This window comes from Salvelinus namaycush, chromosome 3 (genome assembly GCF_016432855.1).
Source record: "Salvelinus namaycush isolate Seneca chromosome 3, SaNama_1.0, whole genome shotgun sequence".
NCBI lineage: Eukaryota > Metazoa > Chordata > Actinopteri > Salmoniformes > Salmonidae > Salvelinus > Salvelinus namaycush.
The window spans coordinates 75036500-75049331 of record NC_052309.1 but is presented as its reverse complement, the minus strand read 5'-3'; the positions used below and the strand labels follow the sequence as shown (position 1 = coordinate 75049331).

General features: G+C 40.9%; 1 protein-coding gene across 2 annotated transcripts; it reads right to left on the bottom strand.

Annotated features, from left to right (window-relative positions):
- Positions 1-892: 892 nt before the first annotated feature.
- Positions 893-12487, bottom strand: LOC120038403 (glutaryl-CoA dehydrogenase, mitochondrial-like). Of its 2 annotated transcripts, none has more exons than XM_038984168.1 (12): positions 12377-12487; positions 11620-11739; positions 11456-11491; positions 11192-11332; positions 10949-11011; positions 6905-7075; positions 6669-6798; positions 3432-3648; positions 3209-3312; positions 2931-3056; positions 2605-2765; positions 893-2322 (listed from the first exon to the last, which is right to left on the bottom strand). In XM_038984168.1, exons 2-12 carry the CDS (start codon positions 11720-11722, stop codon positions 2249-2251), a joined length of 1326 nt encoding a protein of 441 aa, XP_038840096.1. In that variant the 5' UTR covers positions 11723-11739; positions 12377-12487; the 3' UTR covers positions 893-2248. The 2 variants fall into 2 exon arrangements, with proteins under 2 accessions (XP_038840096.1, XP_038840104.1); XM_038984176.1 differs by having other exon boundaries at positions 12326-12433.
- Positions 12488-12832: the final 345 nt, after the last annotated feature.

The window sequence follows — 12832 nt, the reverse complement described above, 5'->3', positions numbered from 1 at the left end:
CATCAACAACAGCCTGCAGCAGACAGCTGAGAACTGACATCTACCCAGCCATTAATTTATTTTAACTGTCTTATAGCATCCCAACTTCTGGGAGGTCTGGAATAATTAAAGCAATGACTTGTTTGTTTGACTGTGGTATATGTCAAATATAACATAAAACAGTGGTTGTAAACTGAGTGGGTGTTGGAAGAAGCTTTTGTTTATAAAATTATTTATTACATAACTAGTGTGGATATTTTTGTTCATACCTATGACCAAATAGCATTATAGAACATCATTTTTAATGGGCCAGAATATACGTTTGTGCCCAGTTTAGAATCAAAAACATTCACTTTAATGCTTATGGGTCGGTCCACCAATTCGGTGCCTTTGGAGAAGTGTAACTTGGTATACATTTTTTTTACATTTAACATGCTGTCATAAAGAGCAGAGAACTTCATAAAATAAAAGTTTTCTATCAAAAGACGTCAAATAAAAATAATTACTATAGTAAGTGCATATTAAGTGCCAAATAAAGTAACAGGGTTGACGACTTCTTAAAGCTGCCATAAAATCCCTTGTGACAGGGGGAATGGAAGCTTGTTGTGTACAACAGAGTGGCAATTGAATGCAAGCTTCACCCAACAAATTAAAGTTGTTAAAACATTTCTAGCCTGTCTATCCATGGGTAACAGGGTTGACGTGTTATTCTCGACCCACTCAGTTTTCCATCACAAAACACCAGAAAATGGCCAAAAAGAGTAGAACCTGCTTTTACACTATGATTTGACTATTAGATGTTCAATGTTTAGAAAAAAATTGGGAAAACTTTTGAGGTTAAGTGCATTAAAATCTTCCAGAAGTCACAGTGCACAGAGGGGCATGTCAACATACTGAATTTAGGCAATTTAGCGAGTCTTTATTCATAATAGAAATCTGATTTATTGAATACTCCATGTGATCTATTTTAAAGGGCACTTCATTTAATGTAACAGGCTTTTAAAATTAAACAGTGGTGCACAATTTCTATATCAAAGGGACGCAAAATACACTTTTCATGGAATACCCCCCCCCATCTTTTTTTATTCGCTTTATTAAAACACTCCATGTTACTTCAAATAGGAACATTCAAAACACTACCATGAAATGATGGATGAGTAATCCATAAATCCCCCAACCACCCTGGATTAAATGGACCACCTGTTGATGACAATTAATTTATAAATAAGAGACTAATTTAGCATTAGATAGTGAGCATTACTACAACACTATTACTTTGACAGCAAAAGGAAATTGCAATGGCCATTAAAGTACTGCAATAAGAGTTATTTGTGAAAAGCTTGAATTAACCTTTGACATTGCAATTCAAACCATGCATAACATTTAGATCTGGTTGAGTTCTGAGGAGGGCAAACTTAATAAAGTGCAAACAGCATTCATTGTCCTGTTCCCCAAATACAAATCTCTCGGATCTGCCTAAATGGTAAGTCACAAATACAACTATTCAATTACAAAAAAAGCAATGGCATGATTATTTAAACTGCTTTAATTTATTTACTTAATTTAACTTCAATTGATTTAACTTGTTTTTCCCCCAACTCTAACAGTACATGCAGTATCAATTATTTGGCATTCAATTACCAATAACTGATCATTAGTACCATCACAGTTCTAAAAACTCAGGACATACGTATGGATCGTGACCTCATTTTAAAATGTTTGTCCAACAACCATTTTACTACAAATGCTGTGAGAAAATAAGCGATTCTTTCTGTACCATTTTAACTTCCACCGTATAGTAAACTATTTCAAACACATTGTAGACAGAAATTGTCCAAACAAACCAGTAAGTACTAGGGTTTTATGACAGAATAGAAAAATAGCTTTGTTTTTCAAGTTGAAATAATTACACTCATGAATTGTCCATGAGATCGATGATAGACTTGCCTTTAAAACCCGACCTGGTCTTTCGCATAAAGTAAAGATTTAGGACTGGTTTCCCGGACACAGACTAAGCCTAGTCCTGGTCTAAAAAGCTATTTCAATCGAGATTCTCCATTGAGCATGCTTTTTCGTCCAGGACCAAGCTTAATCTGTGTCCAGAAAACCAGCCCATATTCTACAAATTCAAGAGAGAGGAAACATTAGCATTAGTGTTACTGTAGAAGACAAGCCATCAAAGCAGTGTAGAACTACTTGTCCTTCGTTTAAGGAACAGATTGACTTGAGGTTTCTGATAGTGGTCTGTTTGAGCACTAGCAGCAGGCAGTTAGTTATTAACAGTGAAAGACTGCAGTCCAGTGATGGCTCTGCCCAGAATCAGGGCATGGATGTCATGGGTACCTGGAAGACAAAGAAAACAATATAAGGAACCATGTGGAACAGTGCTGATGCTGAAGTTGAGCAAATATATAAGGAGAGACACACAGTTTTTTTTTCTCCTTTGAAAATATTGTGGAAAGTTCAATGGTTTTCCCATATGACCTATTTATTTCTTGTAAATGACATATTACTGACCTCTACTGGTGAGGAAATAAACCATGATAAAACAGTTTTGCTTCCACATCCATAGCAATGACACATCCATATCCTCTTAGACCTGGTTATGGCCTTCTTTCTCCTCACCTTCGTATGTGTTGACGGCCTCCAGGTTCATAACATGGCGGATGATGTGGTACTCGTCAGAGATGCCGTTTCCTCCCAGCATGTCTCTGGCCTGCCGGGCGATGTCCAGGGACTTCCCACAGCTGTTCCTCTTTAGCATAGAGATCATCTCAGGGGCTGCCCTGAGGGAGGAGAGAAGAAGACATATGAGATAAGTCTCCTCCTCAGGTTCTATTCACTCTGAAACAACCAGAAATTGTACTTCCCCTATGGTGTGTAGTTATTTGTTAAAAAGTGGTGTCACACTACAAGACGATTATGTCACATAATTTCCAGTTCCCTCTTACTTTTTGGCGTCGATGAGTCTCCCCAGCTGTAGACAGGCCTGCAGACCAATGGTGATTTCTGTCAACATGTCGGCCATCTTTTTCTGCATCAGCTGGTTTCTGGCCAAGGGTACTCCAAACTGGATTCTGAGATTAACAAATATCATGAGTAGCAGAACATCTTAAATTCACTCAGAAAAGCTGAGAAAACAAAATAAGATTCAAGAGCTACAGACTTTTGCTCGGTCCTGCTCATCCAAAACATCATCTCATACCAATAGTAGCCGCAGAATCCTCACCTGTCTAGTGTGTACTGACGAGCCGCGTGGAAGCAGAACTCTGCAGCACCTAGTGAACCCCAGGCGATGCCATACCGGGCATTGTTCAGGCAACCAAAGGGACCCTAGAGCCAAAGAGAACAGACAAAACATTTATACCAACAAGATTAAACAGCATTATAAGAAAGTCTGGCCATCCACATAAAAGTCAGTACATGACAGTGGTATGCTGGCCTCTACTCACCCCCAGGCCAGAGACTTTGGGCAGCAGGTTCTCCTCAGGAACCTCCACCTCGTCCATGATGATCATGCCAGTGGCAGACGCCCTCAGGGAGAACTTGCCTTCGATCTTGGGTGTGGTGAAGCCCTTCATACCGCGCTCCAGGATGAAGCCACACACCTTCCCATCGTCACACTTGGCCCAGACCACAGCGATGTCCGCCACAGGGGAGTTGGTGATCCTGACGAAGGTGAAGGAGATGAGGGAAGGCATTGTAATTTAGGGAGGAGCTATTTTATCAGTATGCTACAGAGTGAGCCTGGTTTCTAGGGCTATATGAGGACAGTGTTGTATAAGTTTCACAAGACGTGATGGTAGAATTGAACAGAACCACGTACTCAATGTCAAACTAAGCATTTGGTTGAAGTTGTTGAAGCTGCATTTCCCCAGAGGAAACAGTGTTACATCAAATATATAAAACATGAACTACAGGCCCAGGTTACCAATTAACATGTATTTATTCAGTGTTAAGCTTACGCAATGTGAGGGCCAATGCACTCAATGGTTAAGTATACAACCACAAAGTCCAGTTCAGTCACTGCTGACGTCTCTCAGTTCAGAATCATAACACTCTGTGAAACCTGCGTAAAGGGGAACTGAGGGGAACCTAATATTCATGCACCTAGCATTAATATATTTGTAAACAGCACCACCCTGTGGACTAGTATACAGAGTGAAATGTGGTTTACAATTTAGATAAGAGCCAAACCACTTGATCTTGGGTTTATTATTTGAAAAATACATTCTTTTTTTTTTAATGCTCTAATGAATACAAAAACTCTAATGAAGATTTCTGTATAATAGAAAGCACATATTCCTATTCTTCAGAATTTTTGGAAGTAGCCTATTCTTGATGTTTCATGAATAGGTAGTCTTTTCAATCAGTAGAGGAATGCATTCCCAAGGTGTTGAGACAAAGGTAGCTTTCATCAATGTTTGTGGTCTGTAGGTGTTTGTTCTGTTATATGATCCATTGGCTATTTATAGGACGCAATTCCAAAGTTCTTTGCACTGAGTACATCACAAAACACTGAGTACATCACATCTAAACATCAAGGTTCTCCTAATGCCTGCTATCCAGCTACACACATCTCTGTCCAGTCAGTCCTGAAGTCCTCATGCTCATGGGGTGATGAACTATTTCCCTCACTATGTAGTAGGGCTGGGAATTGCAAGGCACCTCCCGCTACGCTATTATCACGATACTTAGGTGACGATACGATATGTATTGCAATTCTTATGTATTCTGATTCAATACTGCGATTTTATTGCAATGTTATGTTCCAAACATATTGCTCACTATATGTCTGCTGCAGAGAGATGAGAAAGCATGAGACAATTAGTTTTGATCAGTCAGGAAATAAAAAAGTGCTGAAGACATGTTGGCTCACTATTTAAAACAAAGATGGAGAACAAGCTATAAGATTAAAAATACCAGAGTTTTGGTGCAGGTACAGACAACTAGCACTATCTAGCAAAAATTATATATATATAGTGGGGAGAACAAGTATTTGATAACCTGCAAAATCGGCAGTGTTTCCTACTTACAAAGCATGTAGAGGTCTGTCATTTTTATCATAGGTACACTTCAACTGTGAGAGACGGAATCTAAAACAAAAATCCAGAAAATCACATTGTATGATTTTTAAGTAATTCATTTGCATTTTATTGCATGACAAAAGTATTTGATCACCTACCAACCAGTAAGAATTCCGTCTCTCACAGACCTGTTAGTTTTTCTTTAAGAAGCCCTCCTGTTTTCCACTCATTACCTGTATTAACTGCACCTGTTTGAACTCGTTACCTGTATAAAAGACACCTGGCCACACACTCAATCAAACAGACTCCAACCTCTCCACAATGGCCAAGACCAGAGAGCTGTGTAAGGACATCAGGGATAAAATTGTAGACCTGCACAAGGCTGGGATGGGCTACAGGACAATAGGCAAGCAGCTTGGTGAGAAGGCAACAACTGTTGGCGCAATTATTAGAAAATGGAAGAAGTTCAAGATGACAGTCAATCACCCTCGGTCTGGGGCTCCATGCAAGATCTCACCTCGTGGGGCATCAATGATCATGAGGAAGGTGAGGGATCAGCCCAGAACTACACGGCAGGACCTGGTCAATGACCTGAAGAGAGCTGGGACCACAGTCTCAAAGAAAACTATTAGTAACACACTATGCCATCATGGATTAAAATCCTGCAGCGCACGCAAGGTCCCCCTGCTCAAGCCAGCGCATGTCCAGGCCCGTCTGAAGTTTGCCAATGACCATCTGGATGATCCAGAGGAGGAATGGGAGAAGGTCATGTGGTCTGATGAGACAAAAATAGAGCTTTTTGGTCTAAACTCCACTCGCCGTGTTTGGAGGAAGAAGAAGGATGAGTACAACCCCAAGAACACCATCCCAACCGTGAAGCATGGAGGCGGAAACATTCTTTGGGGATGCTTTTCTGCAAAGGGGACAGGACGACTGCACCGTATTGAGGGGAGGATGGATGGGGCCATGTATTGCGAGATCTTGGCCAACAACCTCCTTCCCTCAGTAAGAGCATTGAAGATGGGTCGTGGCTGGGTCTTCCAGCATGACAACAACCCGAAACACACAGCCAGGGCAACTAAGGAGTGGCTCCGTAAGAAGCATCAAGGTCCTGGAGTGGCCTAGCCAGTCTCCAGACCTGAACCCAATAGAAAATCTTTGGAGGGAGCTGAAAGTCCGTATTGCCCAGCGACAGCCCCGAAACCTGAAGGATCTGGAGAAGGTCTGTATGGAGGAGGAGTGGGCCAAAATCCCTGCTGCAGTGTGTACAAACCTGGTCAAGAACTACAGGAAACGTATGATCTCTGTAATTGCAAACAAAGGTTTCTGTACCAAATATTAAGTTCTGCTTTTCTGATGTATCAAATACTTATGTCATGCAATAAAATGCAAATGAATTACTTAAAAATCATACAATGTGATTTTCTGGATTTTTGTTTTAGATTCCATCTCTCACAGTTGAAGTGTACCTATGATAAAAATGACAGACCTCTACATGCTTTGTAAGTAGGAAAACCTGCAAAATCGTCAGTGTATCAAATACTTGTTCTCCCCACTGTATATACACAATATCGTCAAAAATAATATTGCGACATATAACTGTATTGATTTCCCCCCCCAGCACTACTATGTAGTGAAGTACAGTCTCCCAGTTCTACTCACCAGGTCTTGGAGCCAGTGAGAGTGAAGGTGCGGCTGGAGGGGTTGAACTTAGCCCGGGTCTCCATGCCACCGGGGTCACTGCCGTGGTTGGGCTCAGTCAACCCAAAACAGCCCAGGATCTCTCCACGAGCTGGGAGGTAGAGGACATATTACAGGACAAATACACCCAGATACAAACAGGATTGTGCGTCATTTAAGATGAGGCTTAAGGGATGTGGATGTCCCCTCCTCCTTACCCAGCCTGGGCAGCCACTTCTCCTTCTGCTCTTCGGTACCGTACGCGTAGATAGGGTGCATGACCAAGGAGGACTGCACACTCATGACAGAGCGGTAGCCACTGTCCACCCTCTCCACTTCCCTCGCGATCAAACCGTAGGCCACATAACTCGTCCCAGCACAGCCATAGCCTGGTCAAAGTGTGGAGGGAGAGAGGTCACATCATAGGCAATAACCTCCAAAACAAACAGTAGGCCTACATTAAAAGGGAATTAAGTGAATCTACAATCAATTATCTAATTTACATTATCTATATTTGAATGCTTCTGGCATCACACATATAGTTGATTCTGAAAAACAAATAGCCTTTAACATTTTGTGATCAAAATGACCAAAGTCCATTTCACAGAAAACAAAATCCCTCTTTGAAAGCTTACAGAGAATGATATAACCACTGGGAGGCTTACAGGTACATTATCCATTTCAAATTATAAGTTTATAAAACATGTACCAGTAGGCTGTCACTCAAATTAAAATAAGAAAACTAAGAAATACAGTTTAAGTGATAAAAAAAACAGCCAACCATGTTTCCCACCCATTCCCATCCCGCTCACCAGTTTACAGAGTCAAGTATATTTGTCCAAGCCTCAATTGTTCCTTGACTAGCACCATTCATTCTCGCTGTCGATAATTATAACTTCTAACAGTAACTGTATCCACTGGCGAACTTGGAGAGAGTGAGGTGATTACCATCTAAGAGCCAGCAATCATCTCTGATTGATTGAGAGATTCAAGGAGCTATCATCATTAGGTAACATAATATATGCCAAACATTGAATATTTACATTCATGCACATCGCACTTGTACCTTTGCCCCAGAAGCATTTAACTGCAGGGCACTCCCACAGCATATGGAGTTGGGGCCAATTTCATCATAAAACATTTTCTTGGTGTTAAATACAGTCTGTGAAGAAACTTAAAATGTATAAATTGATGGCTTGGATTACAGGATGACTTATTTTTCCATATTCTGTTCCAGTTAAAGGGTTATTCAGATTCAACAAGATCTGTGAACCAAACTTTTTTAATAGCTAGCTCAGAATGAGCTTTCTTTTTTTGTTTATATATTATAGAGATTAGAGGTCGACCGATTATGATTTTTCAACGCTGATACCGATTATTAGAGTACCAAAAAAATCAGATACTGATTAAATCGGACGATATATATAAATATATATATATCTGCAATAATGACAATTACAACAATACTGAATGAACAATGAACCCTTTTATTTTAAATAATGAAACATGTTCAATTTGGTTTAAATAATGCAAAAACAGTGTTGGAGAAGAAAGTAAAAGTGCAATATGTGCCATGTAAAAAAGCTAACATTTCAAATCAAATTTATTTGTCATATACCCATGGTTAGCAGATGTTAATGCGAGTGTAGCGAAATGCTTGTGCTTCTAGTTCCGATCATGCAGTAATATCTAACAAGTAATCTAACCTAACAATTTCACAACAACTACCTTATACACACAAGTGTAAAGGAATGAATAAGAACATGTACATAAAAATATATGAATGAGCGATGGCCGAACGGCATAGGCAAGATGCAGTAGATGGTATAGAGTACAGTATATACATATGAGATGAGTAATGTAGGGTATGTAAACATTATATAAAGTGGCATTGTTTAAAGTGGCTAGTGATACATTTATTACATACATTTTTTTATGATTAAAGTGGCTAGAGATGAGTCAGTATGCTGGCAGCAGCCACTCAATGTTAGTGATGGCTGTTTAACAGTCTGATGGCCTTGAGATAGAAGCTGTTTTTCAGTCTCTCGGTCCCCGCTTTGATGCACCTGTACTGACCTCGCCTTCTGGATGATAGCGGGGTGAACAGGCAGTGGCTCGGGTGGTTGTGTTCCTTGATGATCTTTTTGGCTTTCCTGTGACATCGGGTGGTGTAGGTGTCCTGGAAGACAGGTAGTTTGCCCCCGGTGATGCGTTGTGCAGACCTCACTACCCTCTGGAGAGCCTTACGGTTGTGGGAGGAGCAGTTGCCGTACCAGGCGGTGATACAGCCCGACAGGATGCTCTCGATTGTGCATCTGTAAAAGTTTGTTTGTTTTTGGTGACACGCCAAATTTCTTCAGCCTCCTGAGGTTGAAGAGGCGCTGCTGCGCCTTCTTCACCACGCTGTCTGTGTGGGTGGACCATTTCAGTTTGTCCGTGATGTGTACGCCGAGGAACTTCAAAAACTTTCCACTTTCTCCACTACGGTCCCGTCGATGTGGATAGGGGGCTGCTCCCTCTGCTGTTTCCTGAATTCCACGATCATCTCCTTTGTTTTGTTGACATTGAGTGTGAGGTTATTTTCCTGACACCACACTCCGAGGGCCCTCACCTCCTCCCTGTAGGCTGTCTCGTCGTTGTTGGTAATCAAGCCTCACACTCTGCAAACTTGATGATTGAGTTGGAGGCGTGCATGGCCACACAGTCATGGGTGAACAGGGAGTACAGGAGAGGGCTGAGAACGCACCCTTGTGGGGCCCCAGTGTTGAGGATCGGCGGGGTGGAGATGTTGTTATCTCCACCCCGCTGATCCTCAACACTTAAGTTCCTTGCTCAGAACATATGAAAGCTGGTGGTTCAATTTTCCCAGTTCTTCAATATTCCCAGTTAAGAAATTTAAGGTTGTAGTTATTATAGGAATTATGACGCGTCGACTATTTCTCTCTATACCATTTTTATTTCATGTACCTTTTTGACTACTGGATGTTCTTATAGGCACTTTAGTATTGCCAGTCTAATCCTGGGAGTTGATAGGCTTGAAGTCATAAACAGCGCTGTGTTTCAAGCATTACTAAGAGTAGCTCGCAAACGCAGTAAAGTGCTGTTTGAATGAATGCTTACGAGCCTGCTGCTGCCTACCACCACTCAGTCAGACTGCTCTATCAATTATCAAATCATAGACTTAATTATAATAAACACAGAGAAATACGAGCCTTTGGTCATTAATATGGTCAAATCCGGAAACTATAATTTCGAAAAGAAAAGGTTTATTCTTTCAGAACCATTCCGTATTTTGCTGAACAGGTGGCAACCCCAAGTCTAAATATTGCTGTTACATTGCACAACCTTCAATGTTATGTCATAATTATGTAAAATTCTGGCAAATTACGGTCCGTGTTAGGAAGAAACAGAGTTTGCAACGAGCCAGGCGGCCCAAACTGTTGCATATACCCTGACTCTGCTTGCAATGGACGCAAGAGAAGTGACACAATTTCCCTAGTTAATATTGCCTGCTAACATGCATTTATTTCAACTAAATATGCAGGTTTAAAAATATATACTTCTGTGTATTGATTTTAAGAAAGGCAATGATGTTTATGGTTAGAAACATTTGTGCAACGAATGTGCTTTTTTCATAAATGCGCTTTTGTTAAATCATCACCTGTTTGGCGAAGTTGAATTAGGCTGTGATTCGATGATAAATGAACAGGCACCGCATTGATTATATGCAACGCAGGACAAGCTAGTTAACCTAGTAATATCAACCATGTGTAGTTAACTAGTGATTATGTGAAGATTGATTGTTTTTTTACAAGTTTAATGCTAGCTAGCAACTTACCGTGGCTCAATGCAGCCACAAGGTCCTTTTGACACTGCACTCGCGTAACAGGTGGTCAGCCTGCCACGCAGTTTCCTCATGATTGCAATGTAATCGGCATCCAAAAAGACAGATTACCGATTGTTATGAAAACTTGAAATCGGCCCTAATTAAATCGGCCATGCCGATTAATCAGTCGACCTCTAATGGAGATCAGTCCTTTCGAGAGCCAGATAATTTATTTATAAATCCCATCATTGGATGGTTCGGTAGTTGGGTTTCCCGAGGGACTCCATAGGCCAGCATAGCTGATCTAAATTGTAAATATAGAATAAGTGATATACCTGGTAATGTGTATGTATTTCAAATCTTGGAATGTTCTCAAACCATTACTGTCCATGATATCGGCAAGGCCACCCTCCAGATCGCAAAGGTATTGACTCACCTTTAATAGTTGGGCCCAGGACACCCAACTCCCCCATCTCTGACACAATGTCTCGATGGAACACTAAGACAAAACAGGCAGCATGTTATGTTGACATGGTTTGCATAACTGACGATATTCATAATATTGACATTCCATCTTAAAGGGCAAAATTGATCCTTAAGGGATCCTTCCTAGGTTATTGGCATAAATAGCTCAATGGGCTCTGCCTGGGTGATGGTGTGTCTCAAAAGTCAGACCCACCTTCGTTTCTGTTGGCCATCAGAATGCGGGGCATGAGTTTGTCCTGACAGTAATCACGGAACGAGTCTCGGATCATGATCTCGTCTTCAGTCAGCTGACCCTCCAGCTCCAGGCCATCCCGCCAGTTAAACTGAACCTTGGCTGGTGGTTCAGTAGAGAAGGATCATAGAGCAGAGAAGCACAACTGAATAGTCATCAGACCCCAAAAATAATAGAAGGGCAATATATGTATGATTGATCTGAAAGGAGTTGATATCGACATACGTGCTTTAGCCTTCTTCTCACTAGCTTTCTCTGCATCTGTGGAAAGGACACAGATTGAGTACTTCCCCTGACAAATAGAGGCATGATGATTGTAAGAATGGCTTTGTAAAACTGCTACCATTGTGTTCTCATGATGGCAAGGTCATTATTGAGTAATGTTATACCCTTTTGTGCAGGCGCTACTGATCCCTGAGATCTTGATGCTGAAATGATGGCACATCTCTGGGGGTTGACCAGCAGACGGCACACAGCACTTCTCAGTGCCATGATGGGTAGCTAGATTTCTATGGGAGAAAAACAAGGAGAAAAACGTTTTAGAAGACAATAATCCATAAAACAATGCAACAAACTCAAATATTTGTCATTTCAAAGACATAATGGGTTATAACTTTTAACAATCATGGAATTTGAGAGAGCAGGTGGAGAAAGCAACTAGCAAATTGAACTCATGTAGCTGCATAGGATAGTTTGAGGAGAAATAAGTCGTGATTAGTTTCGAGAATGTTGAAAAAGAGATGTGGTGGTTGGCAGGCAAGTTGTTACACAAGATAACATTAGCACTAGCTTGTAGCTATCCCAACTATTTATACAGTAGCTAACGTTAGCTAGATAAATGTCGATCTGCAGGCAACTGAAACTTGGCAACTATTAACACACCTCACTGTGTGTGTTGGCCACGTTAGTTGAGGTTAAAATGTTAGTTGTGATAGCTAAAAGAGCTAGCTATTTAGCAAAATGCTGCATGCAGATACATTAATACTATTAGTTAGTTTACGTTAGCTAGACTAGCTTGAAAGTCAGTCTTGCTCTAGTATCAAGATGTAAAAGCATAGTATCGAGGTAATTTACTTGACACGAACACAAACTTACTGTTTCATCAATGTCCCAAATATGTTGGCTAACTTCAATACATAGACTGACCTGTAATTTACAGTGCTGGAGATCCGTGACCCAGGCCTCCTTAGTCCTTTCCAAATTGACAAGGTAGAGGAGGACAAACGTTAACACAGGCACCTGCGTAACGTAGGTCAGGAATGGTTAGGTTCTGTCGCCATCTTGAGTGTGGCAAATTGACGTTGATCCACAGTTAGTATGATAAAATAACATGTTAATGGTATGTCTGGAACCAAATGTAAATGATAGTGGGAAGTAAATTATTATGAAATTCAAATATATGTTTTTTTGTGTTAAAGCATTGTTCGGTTTTTTTCTTCTCTTTTCACCACTCCCTATGGCTGCTTTCTAGTGTCTCTCCATGCTGTTGCGTAGTTTTTGTCTAAGCTCTGATTGGTTTATTGGCGGGGGCGTGTAGATTCAAGGCGTGGCTATGAGAGGGTTCTTTTCATGCATTGACCACATTCATGTTCATAACTATTT

What these genes read in the sequence shown, in the direction of transcription:
- LOC120038403 (XM_038984168.1), bottom strand. Translation starts at nt 11,722, where the DNA reads ATGGCACTGAGAAGTGCTGTGTGCCGTCTGCTGGTCAACCCCCAGAGA. An exon ending in AGTAGCGCCTGCACAAAAGG is followed by an intron (nt 11,492 to 11,619) that starts GTATAACATTAC and finishes TCCTTTCCACAG; the next exon opens with ATGCAGAGAAAGCTAGTGAG. An exon ending in CTCACTGGCTCCAAGACCTG is followed by an intron (nt 3,649 to 6,668) that starts GTGAGTAGAACT and finishes CACCTTCGTCAG; the next exon opens with GATCACCAACTCCCCTGTGG.